Below are 22,633 nucleotides of genomic sequence, written 5' to 3' on the forward strand. Positions count from 1 at the left end.
AGCTATGGTTTACAAATATATATATATATATATATATATATATATATATATATATATATATATGAAGTATTTGAAGAAATAAGCGAAGAAGGGGCATTAACAAATTCCTTTTATTAAACAAATATAGTCAGGATGCTTAAACCAGGGAGAGCAAAAAACAGAGAAATAAAGTTATAGACCAATTTGCTTAGTGCATATCAATTCAAAACTTTAATGAAAATACTAGCAAGGAGAATACAGCAAGATATTACATAGATCAAACATTATGACCAGGTGGGATTTTTCCCAGGAATTCAGGGCTGGTTCAATACCAGGAAAACTATCAATATAATTAACCATAACAATAACAAATTCAGCCAAAATCATATAATTATGTTAATATATTCAGAAAAAACCTTCAACAAAATATTACACCCAGTCCTATTAAAAACACTAGAAACTATAGGAATAAATGGAATCTTTCTTGAAATGATAATTAGTATCTATCTAAAAGCCAAGGGTAGTCATTATCTGAAATGAGGATAAACTTGAAACCTTTCCAGAAGATCAGGAGTGAAGCAAAGATGTCCATTATTATCACTATTATTCAGAATTGTACTAGAAATGCTAGCTACAGCAATAAGACAAGAAAAATAAATTGAAGGAATAAAAATAGGCAATGAGGAAACAAAACTTTCATTCTTTGCAGATGATATGATGCTAAACTTAGACCCCAGAGAATCCACTAAATAACTAGTTATAATAATTAACAATTTCACTAAAATTGCAAGATATAAAATAAACCCACATAAATCAACAGTACTTTTATATACTACCAACAAAAACCCAGCAGGAAGAGAGAGAACTTCCATTTAAGATAATTGCATACAACATAAAATACTTGGGAGTCTCTCTGCCAAGACAACCCAAAGATTAAATTGACACAATTACAAAGCTCTTCACACACAAATAAAGACATATCAAAGGAAATATTAATTGCTCATGGGTAGGCCCAAGTCAATAAATAAAAATTACAATTCTACCTAAGTTAATTCACTCTTTCAGTGTCATACTAAATTTTAAAAGAATTAATTTATAGAGTTAGAAAAATGATAGCAAAATTTATCTAAAATAACAAAAGATCAATAATATCCAGGGAATGAATGTAAAGATGTAAATAAAAGGAACCTGGTAGTATCAGTTATTAAGCTATTTTACAAAGAAGTGATCATCAAAACAGTCTGGTACAGGTTAAGTGATAAAGGTTAGAGTGGTAGATCAGTGGAATAAGTTAGGTTTGCAATAAAAAATGGTAAATGACTTCAATAATTTGATAAAATCAAAGACTTCAACACTGGGGACAAAAATTGCCAGGGAAACTGGAAAATAGTTTGACAAAAACATCTCACACTGTATACCAAAATGAGACCAAAATGGATAAATGATTTTGACATAAAGGGTGATATCAAAAGTAAACTAGGGAACATAGAAAATTTTACTTATAATATCTAGAAACAAGGGAAGAATTTATGGTCAAACAAGAAAAAGAGGAAATTATGAGAAGTAAAATAGATAATTTTGATTACATAATAGTAAAATGCTTTTGAACAAACAAAATTAATTCAGTCAAAATTATATGAAAAACAGGAAATTGGGGGAAAATTACATGTTTCTCTGATAAAAGTCTCATTTCTCAAATTTCACAAAAAAATTATAAAATTAATTTAAATTCTAGAAAAATTATGAATTTATAAAAGAGCCATAGTAAATGATCAAAGGCAATTTTCAGGAACACAAATCAGTTATTAATAGGCACATAAAACATTTTAAATCACCACTAATTGGGGTGGCTAGGTGGCGCAGTGGATAGAGCACCGGCCTTGGAATCAGGAGTACCTGGGTTCAAATCCGGTCTCAGACACTTAATAATTACCTAGCCGTGTGGCCTTGGGCAAGCCACTTAACCCCACTGCCTTGAAAAATCTAAAAAAAAATAAAAATAAAAAAATAAATCACTACTCATCAGAGAAATGTAAATGAAAACAACTCTAAGATAGTACCTCATAAATCTCAGCTTTATGACAACTCAGCTCATGATTGAAAAGGAAACAACAAATGTTGAAGGGAATTTGGAAAAATTGGGACATTAATACATTGTGGGTGGAATTATGAACTGATCCAGCCATTCTGGAAAGTAGAAACTATGTCCAAAAGATCATTAAAAAGGGAGAAGGATCCATTTGAACAAAAATATTTATAGTACCACTTTTTTGGTGACAAAAATTCCCATCAATTGGGGAATGTTTGAACAAGTAGCAGTCTATGTTTGTAATGGAAACTATTGTGCTATTGGAAATGATGAACAGGATGTTTAGAAGTCTGTGAAAACTTGCAATTAGCAATATTGCAAGGATGATGAATTGAGAAAGACTTAAGTGTTCCCCTTCAGGACAATGACTCAAGAAATTCCAAAGGACCCATGATGAAAAACATTATCCATCTTCAGAGAGAGAAGTTTTATTTTGTTTGCTTTCTTTTTATTCTATTTTCTTTTGCAACATGGCTAATATGGAGATGTTGACTTTCATGCTGGACGTCTGAGTGAGAAAGAATTCATGAGATGTGGGATCTCCCCCAGGCAAGATGGCATTTTATTTGGCACTGTGATGGCACAGTAGGCTGAGATCTGGAAGTTACTCTAGCAAAGAGGTATCTGACATATTCTTGTTTATATAAGGAAAGAAGGAAGAAATGTTCTGTGATAAATATCTCTTTGAAGGGGTTAGTTGGCACCCTCAAGGAACAGATACAAGGGATAAAACTTTTAATTAAATTATAAATCTTAAGAAAGGCTTGTAGAAGGATTTTTGAATATTAAAGAAAACACCATGTGCTGATAAAAAAGTAATTAAATCTCTAGGCAGACCAGATCCTGATCTTTACATAAAAGGTTAAAGGGCAAGGATAACTCTAAGCAGTGGGCACTGATAATGGACTATCAGAAGACAAAAAGACCTTGGGCAAAAGCAGAGGTAGGGACTGAAGAGCCAGTAATTAAGTCAAAGTTAGAATTCTGAGTTCTAGCAAGAAGCAGGAAGGACAGTCAGAACAGATCTAAGTTGGGGATGGGGCTCCTTAACTGAAATACATGTTTAATTGAAATAAAAGTGTTTGCTTTATCAAGGAGGAGTAGAGGGAGGGAGGGAGAAGGAGACAAAATTTGGGCCTCAAAATATTTTAAAAGTGCTAAAATTTATGTAAAACTTATATATAAGTGAAAAATATTTTAAAAACTAATGAAATAATTTAAAAAAATAAAAACTTAACACTGAAACCCTCCCCCTCCAAAGGAAAATTGTTGAGCAAGTCCACAGTGACAGTACATAAGTATTAGAAGAGGAGGAAGTTAATAGGACAATCAATTAATGCATGCATCTATTTCTTTATTGATAGGCATAATTCCAATGGTAAAAATTTTCAACAGAGGTTAAAAAGCAAGATTTTCATTCCACATTGTTTTTTCTTTGGGACTTTTTAATTATTGAGAGGGAAGAGAGTAAGAGCAAGATCTAGAGATATCCACAGTCTTTAATCAATGAGTTCTATGAAAACTGTAAATCACATGACTGGAAGATTTTGGAGAAGCACTACAAAATTATTAGCAAGAGTAATCTGTGAATCAGAATCCTGAGCAGATTCCTCAATTACAGTCGCAAAATTTTGTTTCTGTCAACTCTGGAAATGCCTGTTAAAAAAAATTTGCTAAAAGACTGGTATCAACTTAAACCAGGGTAAGAAGCCCTTTCTATCTATCAGTATTTCACCTTTTTTTGAGAATGACAACAAGGTCCAAAATAAGCTATTAAAATGTAGATGGTGTCACACATTACAGTGTCAAACAACATCTCTCCAAATACCAAAGAAAAGTTCATGAAATACTTTGCCTAAGGAAAGCCAGATAAACAGCTGATTATCAAGGTATTATCTTGAATATTATCCATTATGTAAATGCATAGATTGCGTTTTCTAAATTTTTATTCAGTATTACTCATTCAAAAATATCTTCACATAAATCATAAGATCTTGACTTTAGAACTGAAAGATTTTTTAGAGAAGTCAAGAATTATGCCTATACACACACACACACACACACACACACACACACACACACATATTGCACTTTTTTACAAAATAGTTATTCCTTTGAGTTTACTCTAAAGCAAATATCAGTAACCTGAATTCTGTTTTTTCCTTTGATTTTCATTTTAAAAAGCGATAAATTTCCAAAGGAAATCATATGATTGAAAGTATTGTTGGCATGCTGAATAAAATCACATAGTCATATAAGGATTCAGAATTGGAAGTGATCGCAAAAGCTATTTAGTGCAATTCCTTTACAACACACAAAACATATTCATGTATTCTCCAGTTGAAGACCTACAATGATGGAGAACTTTTTGATTCACAAGGAAGCTCCTTCCACTTATGTATGGCTTTTAGGACTTCAGAATCCTTCCTAAAATGTTAGTGCTATGTTTATGCTTTATCTGCTTAATTTCATGGCATTTTTTTTTCCATCCTGGGACATTCCCTTTGTTATATCAACAGGTGCTTGACCTACTCCAGTTCATTTCCAAGCCACAGTTCTCTTACTCCAACTTGGACTATGGAGAAAGTCCGTGATTATGCAATCAGATACTTAGCAGAATTTAGTTTTCTCTTTCTTCTGCAGTCAAGTCCATTGTTAACCAAGCTGAATTACAGGAACAGGAAGCCATATAATATTATGGAAAGTATACTGCCTCAAGAGTCTGATACACTTGATTTAAATCCCACCTCTTATAATTATTGCCTATAGAACTTTTAGTGAATCATTTAACCTCTATGGTCTTTAGTTTCTTCATCTGTACACAGAAAAAAGAGGCAATATACATGACCTCTAAAGTTTAGATCTGGGCTCTTATTGTGACTTTTAGCTTTTAACACATGATTTCTGAAAAATCATTCTAGTTTGGGGTTTCAGGTAATACAGAATAGGTTGGTTTCCTATTTGATCCATGATATAAATTCAAATTGTTAAACTTGTTTAGAGTAGAAAGAAGTTACAGAAAGCAAGTTTTAATAAGAAGTCATTTGGGGAGGAGTCTCCTAGATTAAAAAAAATGAGCTTCTTCATATGAAGTTGTTTACAAAACAGATTCAATAAAATACTTTACTCTTATTTCCTTTGAAAGCCATATGGAAGATTCATTCTTGGTGCAGGAAATACCAAATGTCTTGTTTTCTCTTCTGAAAAAAATTTCAATGATCTTATTGTCAGCAACCCACTCAATAGCCATTTTCTGTCACTGTGAAGGAGAATACACTCTGGGTTGAGATCCATAAAAAGGTTATTCTAATTCTACAGCATCTGAATATGAAATTTAAATTATACTTCCAATTTTCAATTCTGCCAACCATTATCTAAGCCTTTGAAAAGCTGAAAAAAAAGTTGAAAACAAGGTAGAAACAAAATGTCATTATAAATGCTGCCCATTATAGTGTAACCAAGGGGAGGAAAAAAATGTTGCTAGATTGAAAACATTGGGAAAGGACAGGGGAAGAAATCTGTATATGTTTATTTAGATTGAACTAAAATAAATAGCTTGACAATTTAGAAGTATGTGGAAAAAATAATTAAAATGTTCATATCCTGTGACTTAAAGATTTTGTCACTCAGCATAAGATACAAAGAAGTCAATAACAAAAAGAAAGGCCTCATATGGAACATATTATTCACAATAGCACTGTTGCAGTAGTCAGAAACTGAAAACAAAATAGATTATTGATTAACGAATGGCTAAACAAATTGTGGCACAAAAAAGAAATGAAATATTAGTGTGTCCTTAAAAATAGAAGAAAACTAGATAAAGTAACAAAAAAAGCAAAATAAGCAAAACTGGGGGAAAAACTAAATACACACACACATACACACACACACACACACACACACACACACACAAACATATATAAAATGTCAATACAACACAAAGGCAAAAGAAACAGAAGGATGAAAAAAATATAATGACCAAATTTGTCACCAAAGGAGAAATGTGAAAAGATATTTTTCTCAGTTGCTTTGAAAAAGGGGGAGAGTATAAATATAGAAGACTACCTATAATGTCAGACCTTTTGATGTGTTGGTTGATTTTGCTTAACTGTTGTTTGTTATAAGAGATAACTCCCTGGGAGGTTAAGAGTTGAGTTTAGTAAAAGTTAAAAGTTGGTTTAGTAAAAGAAAAATATAGGTGATATCAAAACAAAAGACATAGTATTTTATTTCAAAATTAAATCACTTTAATTTGTTCAAAAAATACACTTTCAAAGAATTTGGACTGGGGGAAGGTTTGTATCATGTGAATGTAAGTGAGGATGTATTTGTTTTTCAGTATGAATCTCTTCACCTAGACAAAGCAGCTTTTGGTATGATAACCAGCTTTAAAGCAATTCAGAAAAATGACTTGAAATGGAACAGACATTATGCTGTCTTCAAAACTTCTTCAACCAGTCTATTAAGGATTCACCAAAATGTTTCAGGGTTCATGTCAGAGCACTTCTTCAAGGAGTTTGATGTTCAACTATCAGGGAAAAGATACATGGCGTGGTATGTTCCAGACAATTAATTCTGGAGCTGGTTGGCTTAATGGGTTAGAATAAATTACTAGCAGTAAGACAAAGCTTAGAAATTTATTGTTTTGTTCTTTGGATTCGGTGTTCATAGCATCTTACACAGTGGCAGGCACAAAGAGAGTGAGAATAAACACTTGACTTGGTCAGAAACATATTTTTCCATGACCACAGACTGTACCCTTAAATCCAATCATCAATTTTGGAAATATGCATTATTGATCACAAAGGGGAAAAACAGTGAATTAGTCAAAAAGTTTTAAGTGCCTATTTTGAAGGCACCTTCCTCCAATCAAATATGGCACCTTTTCATGTCCTGCAAAGTCTAGTGACCACTTTTAAGATGATAGATCTATCACCCCTCTTTAGGAACTATGGTTTAAGTAAAAAGAAGAAAAGTAATAAGAACCCTCAATTCTATACTCTAAAAGTTCACAAATGTATTACTCCACCAACACTTTCAAATAAGCAATACAAGTGTTATTGTTCCCATATGGCAAATGAAGATGTGATTCTGAGAGATTAAGTATTGCCTCTGATTACATTGACAGTAAAAGTTTGAGTCAGCATTTGAACTTAGATATCTTATCTTCATAAATAAGACAGTTTTCCAAGGGCCTGAATTTATGTGGATGCTAGGGATAATCCATATATCAATCAAACATTTATCAAATTCCTATGTGCTAATCATAATGTAAGATGTTAAGAATAAACACACACACACACACACACACACACACACACACACAAACACAAATGGAAAAGCCCTTGTCTTTTAGCAGTTTATATTCCATCAAGGGAAAAGAAAATCCAAACATTGTTTACCCAGGAAACTACTGTTTGTAATTAATTATTCTAACAAAAAAATATTGGGATCTTCCTTTGTTTTTGAATCTATAGCAAATAAAAAATTTTAAATGAACTTTGCAATGAAGATGATGAAGTTAAAGAAAATTCTGTTAAGAATCAAAAAACAGCAGAAAAAAAGAGCAAAATTCAGTATAGGTGCAGAAATTGAGCATCCATCTATCCATTTCCATGTGACTGTATCTATATTACATTATCAATACTTCTTTATACTACTCAGTTATGTATATATGGTGTTTTCACTATATCCCAACATATTTCCATATCTAAATTCTTTAAGAAGATCCAAAACTCATTAAACTAACAAGAACATTTAGTTGTTTTTTCTTTCTTTCTTTCTTTCTTTCTTTCTTTCTTTCTTTCTTTCTTTCTTTCTTTCTTTCTTTTCTTTTACCTTACCAGAGCTCTCACACATAATTTTAGGAGTCCTTCCTATCTTATTCATTCATTGCCATTTCGTTTTCTTCCTCATTTAGTGATGTCACAGTCCAATAGTGGAATACCTTAATGAAAAATCATTAGCATTAATACACTATTGGTATTGGGGCGGCTAGGTGGTGTAATGGATAAAGCACTGGCCCTGGAGTCAGGAGTACCTGGGTTCAAATTTGGTCTCAGACACTTAATACTTACCTAGCTGTGTGGCCTTGGGCAAGCCACTTAACCCTGTTTGCCTTGCAAAAAAAAAAAAAAACAACCTAAAATACACTATTGGTATTGCTGTGATTTGACCCAATTGTTCTGAGGGGAAAAGTTTCAACTATTAGAAAAGTGAAGAAATAGATTATATCAATAACCCAGCAATCTTACTCCCGGGCACTGACCCATTTAGAAATCAAAGACCCTGGAGAAGGTATATTATCAAAAAACTTATACTAACATTTTCTGATAATGAATTGTAAACAAAATTGGTGCCCATTGGTTAAGAAATTGCTAAGCAAATTGTAGCATATGAATGGAAAGGAACATTATTGTGGGATGATGAATGTTACTCAAAGACCTGTCCTTGACCTTCTTCTCCCTCAATACTTTCATATTTGGTGATTACATCAGGTCCCATGGATTGAGTTATCTTTTATATGCAAATAGCTCTCATATCTAGTTATCCAGTCCTATTTTCTCCTGACCTTATCACACTCACATCACCAACAGCTTACTGAATATCTTGAACTGGGTGCCTTGCTAGCATCTCAAACTCAAAACTTCCAGAAACAGAACTCAATATCTTTTCCCCAAAATTCTCCCCTTTCCAAATTACTATTTCTGTTCTGAGAGTCAAGCAGTTACACTGCCTCATGACCTCACTTTATATTTGACTTCTCACTTGAACTATCTCCATATATCCAATCTGTTGCCAAATCTCCTTGTTTCTACATTCACAAGATCTCAAGTATATGTCCCTTTCTCTCCATTCAAAGATCTCCCATCATATTGTAGGCACATTTCATCTCACACTAGGGCTACTGCAGTAGTCTTCCAATTGATCTTCCTATCTGTCACTCCCCATTTCAAGTGATCTTCCTAAGGTACAGATTTGACCATGTCACCACTTTTCAGATAAAATTCAGTGATTCCCTCTTAACATCTAGAATCAAATACAAAATTTCTTTTTGGCTTCTAAAAATAAAATGCTCCTTAAACCCTGATCTCTTTCTACTTTTCTTAATTTGCTTCTTTCCACATATTCTACAATCTCCAGGCACACTGGCCTTCTTGCTGTCCTTCATGAATGGCAACTCCATGCATTTAATTTGCCCTAGTTGTTTCCTGTGCCTGAAATATTCTCCCTTCTCAAATTCATCTTATACAATCCCTAGCTTCCTTTAAAGCCCAACCCAACACAGATGTCTCTTTCTACAGCAGATTTTTCCTAGTCTGTGTGCAGCCTCCCATAGGACTTTCCCTCTGAGATCTGTTGTTGTTGATGCTTAGTCATTTATGGCTGACTTTTCCTGACCCCTTTAGGGATTTTCTTGGCAAAGATACTTGAGTAGTTTGCCATTTACTTCTCTAGCTCATTTGACAGATGAGGAAACTGAGGCAAAGCATGTTACAAAAGACTTGCCCAGGGTCACATAGTAAATGTCTGAGGTGAGATTTGAATCTAAAAAGATGAGTAGCCCCTATCCCCATTTTATCCATTGTACTACCCAGTTGCCCCTTTGCTATGACTTGATAGATAAAGAGATGGAAATATAAAGATATAGTTAGATGTATTAAATATTTAGTTATTTGAATATTATTTCCCTCAATAAAATGTGATCTCCTTCAATTTAGGGACCATACTTTTCCTTTCTTAGGATATTGCCAATACTTAGGATAATACTTAGCACACGATAAACATTTAATAAATGCATGATGATGATGATGATGATGATACAATAGTGATGTTAGTGATGATGGTGATGATAATTCAGAGAAATATAGAAATGAAGAATAATATAGATTGATGCAAAGCCAAGGAAATACAATTGCTAAAACAAAATACCCACAATGACCATGATAATGCAAAGGAACAGAAATCCTAAGGACATACTAATATTATAACTAATCCCAATAACTCCAGAGGAGTAAAAATGAAAAATATTTTCCTCCTCTAGGCAGATAAGTATGGAGTAAGACATAGTCTGTTGGACACAGTTGTTTGGTTTATTAGCTTTTTTGGTTTCATGGGAAGGCTTTGTTAGGGGAAGTATTGGGAAATAAGGGCAATGTTTTAAAAAAAATAAAAATATATAAGATTTTTTTATAAAAAAAGAAATTGATGATTAGATTACAAGATTTTTTTAATTCAATCAAAATAATTTGTTTGACCTGAAAGAATAATGTTGGGAGTGGGGAGAGACATTATGAATGTGATAGTGTCTGGACCAAGATCCATCATAGACCCTGGTCATCTTCATGTTACCAAGCTCCTGCATGGTAATCACCATCTCCATCTAAGCCAGTACTCTAAATTAATGCCTAGACATTCTGTGCTTCTGTTTGGTGAGCATTGAACATGTGGACCCAGATTTATTGACTTCATTCCTCATCTTCAAGGGCATCCCTTTTTCTCCATCTCTCACTTGTTTAATAGAGTTCTGAAAACAGTAATCAAAGAAACACCACTAAAACACTCCTTCCTTGCCATTTTTCCCTTATTAAAACAGAAGCCCCTTAATAGTAAGGATGGTTTTGTTTGCTTATGCTTATTGTCATAGCGACTGGAACATAGCATTTAATAAATACTTTTCCATTCCAAATTTAGCTCTGTTCTAAATATAGCATCACCCTCTTTATAGGAGGTAATGTCCTTGTCACTGTAATCTTATCCAGAGACAACCTGGTGTAGTGGAAAGAATTTGGACCTGGTCTCAGGGTATCTGGGTTCAGATCTACACTCTAAAGATTTCTCTAAATGGGTGACCATGGTCCATTCTCTTAATTTCTCCGAACCATGTTTCATTTACTTCATAAACATTTGTTAAACATAAATACTTGTCTTTAACTGTCTTATGGGAATATTAGGGCAATGGGGGGAAGGAGAATCTTCATAAACCCAAAAGTGTTATATAAAACTAAGCTATTATTTCAAGGAGAATTCATTAAGCATGTCTAAGCATTACTCCTTGTGGAGTTCAAGGTTAATATTACATCCAGATAGAAAAGAAAGAAACTTCTGCAGGATGCTTTTTGAACACCAGAAAAGACCTAATTGCCTTCTAAAGATACTTTCCTGGAGACAGTCTATATTCCCCAGTGAGTATCATAGGATTCTTAACCAAGATTATCAAGAAAACAAGATTGGGAATTTTAGAATTAGAATTTCAGGATTTAGAATTGGAATTGGAATTTTAAAAGAAATCTAATTCAAACCAGCTCTATTTACAGAAAAGAAAACTGAGCCCCAGAAATGGGAAGTATCTTATTCAAAATCACACATGTAGAGGTAAAGCTGTACAGCCAATAATCTGTCTGCCATATAATACTGTATTCACCCTGAAGTAAGAATTATTGTTACTGTCTTAAGATCAAGTTTTAATTAGAAAGGAGTGAAATTATAAGAGCAAGAGCAAAGAAGGAGCATAGAATTTCAAAGGGAGAATGCACAGCCCAAGGCAATCTCACAAGAAAATAATTCCCAGATTATTACTTTCACTTTATGATTACAAATGTTAGGAATGAACATGCATTACCTATATCAGATTACACTCTGTCATGGAAAGGGGGAGAGATGGAAGGGAGGCAGAGAAATATGAAACTCAAAATCTTATAAAAATGAATGTTGAAAACTATCTTTACATGTATTTGGAAAAAATAAAATATTTTTTAAAAGATTGCAAATGTTATCTCCCTATAGGGAGCACTGATTAAAGCTTTCATTGATATATTGTAAAGAACCATGAGAACAAGAATATAAAATTTAGAACTGGAAGAGAACTTTTAAAGTTCTCTAGGTACTGCCTCATCATCATTTACATAAGAACTGAGCAGCCTGGCCAAATTCCAAGTATTCAGACCTGAGGAATGATACAGTGTTCTTCCCATGATTTCTGTAATAAACATTTGTTTGTATGTGAAAACTATACCTACCACATTGAAACTCTGAATATTCATATCAGATAAATTATGTACCATGTGCAGGAGTTCTATTGTCATCTCCAGTGAAGTCAAAGAATTCTAAGTGCACATCACCTCATCTAATTTGCTTACCCATCTAACCTCCAGCAATGCCCTAGGCCAGAGGTGTCAAACACAAGGCCTCTGAGCCTCTTGAAGCCCTAAACAATCCCAAGCAATCGAATCAGATTAAAATATAATTGGGAAAGATATAACAAAATAAATAAAAATACAACAAAACACAGATAACATCATATTTTTAAACTAAATCAATGTGTGATCCAGAGGCTGAATTATTAACTCCCTTTGCATTTTGAATTTTATTCTACTACTCTCCCAAAGTTCTGTTTCAAAACTCACATTATATAACAGGGACAGATAAATAACTAAAAGGAGAGGGAGCATGGAAAAGTGGATTGAGCATCAGATCTGGAGTCAAGAACACTTGACCTCAAAATCTGAATCAGAGACCTTCTTAAGGAGGTAATGCAAAATAAACCATCTTTCCTCTTTGAATCTCAGTTTCCTCAATTATAAAATAGAAACAATAAAAGCACCTACCTCCCATCATATTATGAAGTTCCTATGAGAAAATTTAAATAGATAGTTTAATTTTAATGCACTGATAATTCCACTTGTTATTCCTGAGGTCTAGTCCACAATCTACAATTTTAGTTATGGCACTCAGTGATTCTTGAGGCAGGAATCAGAAACTAATGGAAGAGGGGGAACAAGGGATAGAAGAACTGCAAAAAAGGCAGCAAAGAAAAAAAGTATATGTCTGTTAAATGCATAGGTTTTTGAGAAGCATGATCCTTTGACCGTCAAAGTTTTATGTCCTGATCAATATTTATCATTAAAACCAGGTTACAAATCAACAGGTGGCAAACACGAAAATGTTTGGAATCTTAAACAGTTAATAAAAATGTCAAAAAATTTCTTAGAAATAATTTGTGAAACTTTTGAAATTTCAGGTTCCTCGATGATGAAGAAAAAGGAGGAAAATCTCACAAGCAGCCATTTATTGGAGGGATGAGGTTAAAGAACGCCCTATACCTATGAGCCACTAATGAGCAAAGGCAAAATATGTCTTCAGGGGCAAACATCCAGGAAATTAATTTTCTTCCAGCAGTCATATCACTACGGACATCTTGAATGCTGCATCCTTTGAACATTAGCACTTTCTGACATTCATATGAAGAGCTCATTGAAGGGCTTAAAGAAATGTGCCTCCTCCCTCTTCAATTTAGAGTGGTCGGTTTCCTCTCTCAGACTTTAGCAAATGGCTCTAGGAATAAGAGCTCCATTTATTTCCATGCACTTCTGACTTCAGTGCTCAAAAGTGTGCATGGTTATTAACTGTCTCGTTTAAACCCAGGGCTTTTCATTTGGAAACCACTTATCGCCTACTTCATTTAGAGGAAAGATTCAAGAGGGCCCATTGTTCTATGTTTATAGGTAGTGAAGAAAGGTGAATATTTCAGAGTTTAAATGAAAAGGGAAGGAAAGAAAAGATATATTCTTTAAATTTAAGAAGTATCTCTCATTCACTTTGATACAAGATTGGTTTAGATGTTGTTTTGTTTTTTTCCTCTTCATGTCTCTGATGTTCACATAAAAGTCTTTATAAGCAAAAAGTTGGAAGTAAGTTATTTATCCTATTTATATGACTGATTATTTCCATGGGTATTTTATATAATAATTTTCCCATTTTGTTTCACAACTAATACTGTTTTACATGCATTGATTTTTAGACTTAGACTCAACTATTGATTAAACAAATATATATAGAAACATAACACAGTACCAAACTATGTTATGTTGCCCATCAATAATTAATAATCATAATAATAAAGAACTTTGAGTTTTGCAAAGTGTTTTACAATTATCACCTCTTTTTAACCTCACAAAAGGTGAAGTTTAAACCACATAAGTGCTATTATTATCTTTATTTTACAGACAAGGAAACTGAGGTAGAGTTTAAGTGACTTACTTAGATTCACATAGCTACTAAATGTAAGAGGTAGAATTTCAGCTTGAATTTTTGATTCCAAGTTCTATGATCTACCCACCGTAACACCTGCCAAGTGACTGAGTCATATGAGGAAAGTTTGGGGTGGCAAATGGATTCCCTATTATTACAATGCATTATTTCTCTTTATAAAACTGTAGAGGAAAGTTAAAGATTAGATAAGGTGGATCTATCTGAGCCAGTCATTAGAAGGTTTTGGCCTATAAAATTTTCCACTGAAACAAATATGGAAATAAACGTATCTGAATAGGATTGGAAGAATAGGGTAGGAGAATTGTAGAATCAATTCCTACATTAAGATATTGCTTTCTACCAGGTTCCATAATCATTTATTTTTATTATAACAACTCAACCAGTTTAATTTTTCATTCTGGATTTCAGGGAGAAACAAGGATTTTGGAGTTGATTCCTCATATCTGAAGAGGAGGTAGCCTTTATTCATGCAGAAGGAAAAGCTGAGTTTTCATGCTCTTTGCATGATGCTAACTAGTTGCTCTATAGCACCCCGCATGGTTCCAGCCCATTAACCCGGACACAACAGCTTGATGAATTAATGCTTATGTAGGCACAGTTGGCAGCTTCTAATTAAATAATTATGGCTAAGCAGCTGCACAGAAACAGTAATGTACCCTAGAAAGCCAGCTGTCAATTTTATTGGTCCTAAGATGAAAGAAGAGTTAAAATTAAGCTTTGAAAATTGAGTATGAAGAAGAATCTCACATGTGATATACAGGCGGCACTGTAGAAAGATCCACCCTGTTTATGTTAGCCTGCCCATAGAGAAATGGAAAGCAAACAGCTCTTCCACATCTCCCAGCAGCAAGCCAAGAAGGAAAGCATCATAAAGGTCTTTGGGAAAAGAGGCTGCCTTGTAAAGTAAACTAAAAAGTTTATCTTAAGATGGGTGAAACTTCAATAAACTCAAAATATCTATTCATACACGGGCAAAAAATACATCTTTCATTTCTTTGGTGTCAATTTGAGTTGGAGGAATAATTTTGTAAAATCCCTTATGATATCTTATTATATTTCCTCTGAATATGTCTTTATTAAAAGGCATTTCTCTTCTAAATATGCCCAGGAGTATTCATTTCATTCAGCTAAAGCTGCCTAAGATGCCTTGATTTCAAATCTTTGAAATTAAAATGCCTTAAATAGCTCAGCCCTCATTTGACCTGTAACCAAGATTTTAGATATAGTTTTTCAGAAATGTTTAGGGAATGGGTTTATTCTGAGAAAATTTAAGTCATGATGCTAAAGGAATTTTTTTTTTGGAGGAAGAAATGGAGGAAGGTAAAGAGTGATTTCATTAGTGTAGGGTATTCCCTGTGTGTAAAGTTCTTTTGTTGATGCAGATGGGCATCTATCTGGAACTTACAATTTAAAGAATTGAGAACTGAGAGATCAAGTGGCCTGCCTGTGGTCTCACAGAGAATAGATCTTAAAAATAGATCTTGAATCCAGCTCTTCCTAAATACAAGGCCAACTCTCTACCCTTTGTACCATTTTCTTGGTTTACAGGGGGTGGTTTAATCAGGATCCTAATGTGATCGTATTTTCCCCATTACAAGTTTTGCCTGAGATAAAATAGCAATGCTAGGCTGCTAAACTCTACCAGGCGGAAAGTCATGGGCTCCTGATAGAGGCCCCAAATAGGGTCGTTGGACCACATAATGTTGTTATTACACATCAGTGCACTCTTGCCCTGATACATAATTTCATTCTTCGCTACCTGTTGGTATCTCTGTGTCTTCACAGTATTAACTTTGACAAACCATCCACTAGATAACAAGGCCTCAGAGGAGAGTGAAGATTCTTATTGTCCCCTTCACCAAGTCTCTAAATGGATAAATGTAGTTATAAAAAAGAGATTGGGTTCAATAAAGGTAGATGACAACCCTTCCTTTTAGTTCAAGTTGAAAGAAGGAGGAAATTACCTCCTTGGATTTTCAAATAACACAAATGCAGATTCAGTTTGTAAAAAAGAAGGGGAATTTTTTTTAAAGGACCTGGTTTGGATTGCTAAAAATGAAATTCTTAGGAAACTGAGTTTTAGGTGATTCCTAAGCTACTTAAAATCAGCCATTAACACTAGCAACTCAATAGTCAGGACAATTACTAATTTATCTCATCTTAAAAGAACTGTAGTTTCTAGTTCATTTAAGGTAAATATTATTTCACCCTAGAAGATACTTTGGCTCTAAAGTCTTGAGTTAACCAAGGTGAACTGAATTATAAGTAGTCTCATTAAAACTATTCAGTGTGATGGTTTCATTTTGCTTTTTCCTTCTATATTTGTACTTATATCAACTCAGCAGCCTGACAGTAACTGAATGAGATTGACTCTTCTCTAGGACCTATTACCTTTTGAAAGGAATTTCTGTTGAACACTGGCAGTAATTAAGTCTGCAGGGTATTCGGTGGTGGCTAGGGTTTGGGGAAGGGAGAAACAATGCTGCTATTGCTGCTGCTTTATCCACAAAGCAAACTGTAAGAGTCAGAAAAATTCAAAAGGAAGGAAGGAAGGAAGGAAGGAAGAAGGGGAGGAGAGAGAGAGAGAGAGAGAGAGAGAGAGAGAGAGAGAGAGAGAGAGAGAGAGAGATCCCACCATCTTTCAATCTTGGTGGGAGATAAAGGGGACTTCTAACAGTCTACACTGCCACCTAGCATAGAGCACACAATATAGTTCAACTCAGTTTATGTTTTCAAAGCCCACATTTAAGACAAGCCCTCAGCAACCCACTTGTTATTAGACAGGAATTTCTGACAAGATAAATGCTTAAAAACTTTCCTACATATCTCTGAAGCCTTGTTAGCCCCTACTAAGTAAGCTACTCCATGAAAACAAACCACCTTCTACATACTGAGTTTAACTTTGCAAATCAAAAAAAAAAATTAGCAGACTTGTAAAAACCACACTTGTTTGTTTCCCATTATTAATGTTACCTGTATCAAGTTTGTTAGCATCTAATGATCCTGAGACCTTAGAGGAAGTCATGATCTTTCTAAAAAATGAATAAAAGTTTACCTTTTGAAAGACATGGTGGCAGAAGGTACAACCTCTGACACTCTATGTAGAATTCAAGGCTGAAGAATCCTAGGACATTATACCTTGGATGATGAACTGAAAACTCTGATGCTCTCAAACTCCGCAAGATAGAACTGATTTACATACCAATAGACAGACCCAAGAAGACTCTGAAAAACCTCATGTACTTACGGTAGAAGACATATTCAGTGTAGCTGGACCAGATCTTGTCATCTGTGTATTGATTGACAAAAGAAGCTGTCACTGAGGAATTACAGGCTACCATGTGGAATCCACATTCTGACAACATATCAAAAGCCCTCTCCAGATGTTTGAATTTGAGATAAAATCTGGAAGTGTATCTCTCTGGAGCACGGTCTGGATCTCTACTCTCATTTAAAGTTTCGCCAAAGACCTCTTTTGCTAGGGAAATTCTTCCACAAACCAAAATCCGTGGAACTCTTCGAAACTTGGCATCTGTTTGACCCTCTCGACCCATGGTGCATGACCCTCTATAACCAACAGTTATGAAGCCCCACTTACGGTCAGCAGGAAGTAGGGATGAGGGTGGACATATTCTTGTATCACTCCCTTGGGACATATCCTCAAAATCACTATGGCAGTATTCATCTGGGCTTTGCTTGATCTCATCAGGTGTCAAGAGTTTGACCAAATCTGGCAGCTGGAAGTACTCAGCTTCCCTTTTCAGTCTGCCTCTTTCTGGAAAGTGATCAGGCAGGACCACCTGCCTGTCCCTGAGATAGTCCAGAATGTAGCGGAACAAGAATCCATCTCTGTCAATGAAGAATCTTCCTTTGGAGTCCTTGGCTAGGTCATTAGCAGTGTCTCTCTTGGGGGAAAACATTTTCCACAGAAGAGAGTGAGGGATACTTACTAAGGTGGAATGGCGAGTGAAATAAACTTGGCCCCCAACATTCAGTTCCACAACCTCAGGGAAGGAGTTGGAAACTGTCCCTTGTTCCTTTGAAAGATAGTAACTCCTGCAATTTCCACTCAAAGCCATTGTCATTTATTTAGTTTTAAAAGATGTAATCCAATGGAATTATAGCCTAATTCTTTGCATCAGTTTAGCAGAGAGTAAGAAGTGTTCCACACATTTAAAAGAATCTCTTTTTTTCTCCAGTATATTCTACAATAAACAAAAAAAATTAAAAATTAGAATTGCTTACAGGTGAACATGACACTGATGCAGGAAAAGTAGCTGAAACCCAAACTGGTAGTATACAGTTACTTCATCTGTATCTTAACTCATCTACATCATATCTTCCATCAACCTCAGACTGCAAGGTCATGCCAAATCTACAATTATTCATGGGTCTGTCTGGAGGGGGGAAAGATAGAAATTATTTCCTCAGACACCTCGAGAGAAAAATTCAAAAGTAGAAGAGGAATAGGATTAGAAAAAGAAGAGGAGGAAGAGGAAGAGATGAGAGAAGAGAAATGCAAGGCACAGAGCAGGAGAAAGAGAAGGAAGAAGAACAAGAAGAAGATCAAGAACAAGAGGAGGAAGAGAAGGAGTGAAAGGAAGAGGAAAAAGAAGAGGAGGAGGAGGAAAAGGAAGAGAGGAGAAAGAGGAAGGGAAAAGGAGGGGGAAAAGAGAGGAAGAAATATAAATTTATATAAACCCAGAAAGCATAGATTTCTGTCATGCTTCAACTCAAATTGTGCATCTCAAACGATATTTGAATTCTTGCATATTCACCTCCCCCTCTAGCAGTGATTAATGAATACATGCATATTTATATTTCAATAATAAAAAGAATAGATATTTCAACTTTTAAAAGGTACTGATTTCAAGCTGGGCAGGAGAGTTAACCAGCCTAAAAGCTTACCTTAATGAGAGTCTGAGACCCAGTTCTTGTGAAGGAATACCCATTTGCAAAGCAATCAGAATTTACAGCTACACTGAGTCCAGTTAATATCAAATCCCAATCAGGAAAAGAACAGAGATATCAATGAAAAGTGCCAAGAGATAAACTCATGGGGGCAAAAAATATTCCACTTCCAATCTCAAGTTAAAACAAGTCACAGAAAGTTGACGGTGGTGAGGAATGGGGAGGGGGAATGAGGAAAGCAAAACAGTAAGAGTTAACCAAAACCTCTCTCTAAAAAACAACAACAACAATAATAATAATAATCCATAAAATGGGAGTTGCAGAAGGGACCTTGGTTCACAAGATTTCCAAAAACCCTAGAATCAAAAAGAAAGCCAGCCTTGTTTTGGTGAGATCCCAGATAGTCATCCTACCTGCCAGCAAGGGCAAATAGGCTCCCATGTTCCCAGCAAGGTTGTGAGAGGGCCAGCCTGCAGCAAGAGGCAAGGCAGGCTGGCTAAGGCGGCTGAGTTGTTTGGCTGACTCTCTCCCTCCGCGGCTCTGTCTGCTGAGCTGGGTGGCTCCACAGTTCCCAGTGCAGTTCAGATGCTGTTGTTTCAGCAGTGCAGGCAAGAAACCATCCAGGGAAATGACTATTACATCATCTTAAAGGAATATGGCTTTGAGAAAGCGGAGGGACCTCGCTTGTACATTCTACTTTATGACAGGTTGCTGGGAATGAAAGGAAGGGCAAATACTCTCATTCAGCACTAGACAGCAACCCCACCGAAGCACTTGAAAGCTTCAGACCCGAGGCTGCTCTCACTTTGCTAATAACTTATATTTAATCCTTGGGAGGGAGAGATGGATTTACAGTGATTGGAGTTTTTCTCTATCTTTATCTCTCTCCCTTTTCCTTCCTTCCTTCCTCCCTCCCTCCCTCCCTTCTTTCCTTTCTTTCCTCTTTCTTTCCTCTTCCTTTCCTTTTTTTTGGGGGGGGAAGACTCCCCAGAGGTAAGATAAACACTAGTGATTTCTCATTTGAAAACAAGCTACAGGCAAGTATTTTGCCATGAATTGAATTTCTACTTGAAGGGCATATAATATATATGTATAATATATATAATATATATTTGTGCATATTTATATTACATATATATATATATACATATATATATATATATATATGTATATATATATGTATATATATATATATTCCTAGCTCTCTGGTGAGTCCTCTACCTGGTTTTGATGAAATACTTAAAGTATTACCCCCCCCCCCAAATGAAACAAATTACAAAGTCTGTATCCAAAGGGTACAAATCAAAAGTATTTAATTCATAGTCTCTCAAATCTCCTCTCCTTTCCTCCTTTCCCTTCCTTGGAATACATCTAAACAAAGAACAATAAAAATAAAATAAACATTCTTTGCATTAAATGGCCAGAAACAACAATATTCTTTTCCTATTTGTTAAAAAATTTTCCACCTGAACTATTTTCTATGGTATTCCCCAGAGTCAATGACCGTTTTGAAATCCCCAACAACTTATCGCAGTATGATTTGGATGAAAGCTCCACCCCCATCTCCAAGATATTACTGTTTCTGTTCCCTTGAGAGTGCTCTTAAGTGCATCATTAGAGTTTTAGGAAATTTCTTCCAGAGCAACATAATACATATAACAAACTGCAGTCAGTTTTGACTGCTAGTCAATAATGGCCCGTCTATAATGCTTACAGTAATTCATATCCATTTCCCTTTTTAAAAGCTAATGTGCCTTATAGCTCATATGCCTGAAAAGAATACCTTATTTTATATGAATAATAAATGTAGTATTTCAAACACTCATTCAAAATGGGTCCCCAAAAAGGGAACAAAAAGGAAAATATACATTAACTAAATTTCATGTGGCATGTTGTTTACTCTCTATTCCTTGACCAAAAAAATCATTTGATGTTTCATATTGGGGAAATTAAAACAAAAACAACCAAAGCAAGACACAAAAACCCCAATAAAACCCACAAGAACAAAACCAAGTAAGAGTCACTTTCTAGCTTAAATATCTTTATTCCTTATGACTGTAGAACTGTGTTCATCCTGAATATCAGCTAACTCCTCATCACTTGGTTTTACTTAATTTCGTCAACATTTAAGCTGTTTGGGATTTAAACACAATTTAGTAATAGTCTGATGGATAGGTTTGTCTCTTTAGTGCGCTTATGGCTCCATCTAGTGGCTATGCCTTATGAATGCAAAGCGGTGGTTGCTTGCTGCTTCTGTACATTTATTTTCATTTACTCTCTTTTCCACTTTGATAATGGTGTTAGTTTATATGCTACCCTGACAATTTAGAAATACTTTTTCCTATTCCTTTATTTCTTCTAACCAAAGAAACAAAGAGATTGGGTGTAATTTAGAATTACAACTTTCACCTAATTTCATCTTATAATACTAATCAATGGGTGCCAGCTAGTTGTATTGTCCCCTTATTTATAGAGGGGTTCTGTGGGAGATTTTTAAAAACAGATAGCATAATACATTGGAGAGATTAGGTTTGACACCAAAGAACCTGATTCAATTTATTCCTTTCTTCTTAAGCATGCCTTTCTGCTATTTTCACCTTGGGCAAGTCTCTGAACTCCTTTACCCATCTGAAAAATTAGTAAGTTAGACAAGATGACCTGTAAGATCTTCACCAACTCTAGATCTTTAACCCCACACCTTCTCACCCCTTCCAAAATGATTTTTCTTTATTATAACAATTAACTAGATTTGTTTGTGGGAAGGTTTTGTTTTGTTTTGTTTTTTGAGGGAAGAGGAGAATGGAATGTTGAGAATAGACTCATCAACAGCTTTCAGAATCCAATCTGAGCAAATTCTTACCAGAAATCTTTAAGGGAAAAAAAGTAAAGGAAAAAACCTATAATGTGCTAGGGACTGTACAAAATGCTTTATAAAGTTAATTTCAATTTGGTCCTCACAACAGGTGCTATTATTAGACTCATTTTAGAAATGGGGGAATTCATGCAAATAGAGATTAAATGACTTCTGTATAGTCACACAGCTGGTAAGTTTTTGGATCTGAACACAGGTTTCCCTGATCCCATCTCCCACACTCCCACACACCCCACCCTGATAGTGGGTAGGTAGGTGGGTAAGTAGGTGGGTAGGTAGGTGGGTAGGTAGGTAGCCTGGTAGGTAGCCTGGTAGGTAGGTAGCCCAGAGATAGAATAGTGGGAATGAGGTCAGTAAGACTCATCTTCTCAAGTTCAAATCTATCCTCAGGTACTTACTAGTTGTATGATTCTAAGCAAGTCACTTCAACCTATTTACTTCAATTTCTTCATCTGTAAAATGGGCTGGAGGGGCGGCTAGGTGGCGCAGTGGATAGAGCACTGGCCTTGGAGTCAGGAGTACCTGAGTTCAAATCTGTCCTCAGACACTTAATAATTACCTAACCATGTGGCATTGGGCAAAGCACTTAACCCCATTGCCTTGAAAAATCTAAACAAAAATGGGCTGGAGAAGGAAATGGAAAACAACTTCAGTGCCACTGTCCAAATGGGGTCATGCAGAGTTGGACACAATTAAAATAACTGAGCAACGCAAATAACTTCCTGACTCCA

The 22,633-nt window shown here is 35.1% G+C and overlaps 1 protein-coding gene across 2 annotated transcripts in view; it reads right to left on the reverse strand.

The window, feature by feature from the left end:
- Positions 1-19,591, reverse strand: part of KCTD16 (potassium channel tetramerization domain containing 16) — a 339,464-nt gene extending 319,873 nt beyond the window's left edge. Inside the window, exons 1-2 of one of the 2 annotated variants that reach the window (XM_074212700.1) lie at positions 19,444-19,591; positions 17,367-18,324 (exon numbers count right to left, since the gene is read on the reverse strand). In XM_074212700.1, coding sequence (XP_074068801.1) covers positions 17,367-18,204 — 838 coding nt within the window. In that variant the 5' untranslated portion in view covers positions 18,205-18,324; positions 19,444-19,591. Of the gene's footprint in view, positions 1-17,366; positions 18,325-19,027 lie in introns of both variants that reach the window. The other variant, XM_074212701.1, reaches the window with a different exon arrangement.
- Positions 19,592-22,633: the final 3,042 nt, after the last annotated feature.

This window comes from Macrotis lagotis, chromosome 1 (assembly GCF_037893015.1).
Source record: "Macrotis lagotis isolate mMagLag1 chromosome 1, bilby.v1.9.chrom.fasta, whole genome shotgun sequence".
NCBI classification, from domain to species: Eukaryota; Metazoa; Chordata; class Mammalia; order Peramelemorphia; family Peramelidae; genus Macrotis; species Macrotis lagotis.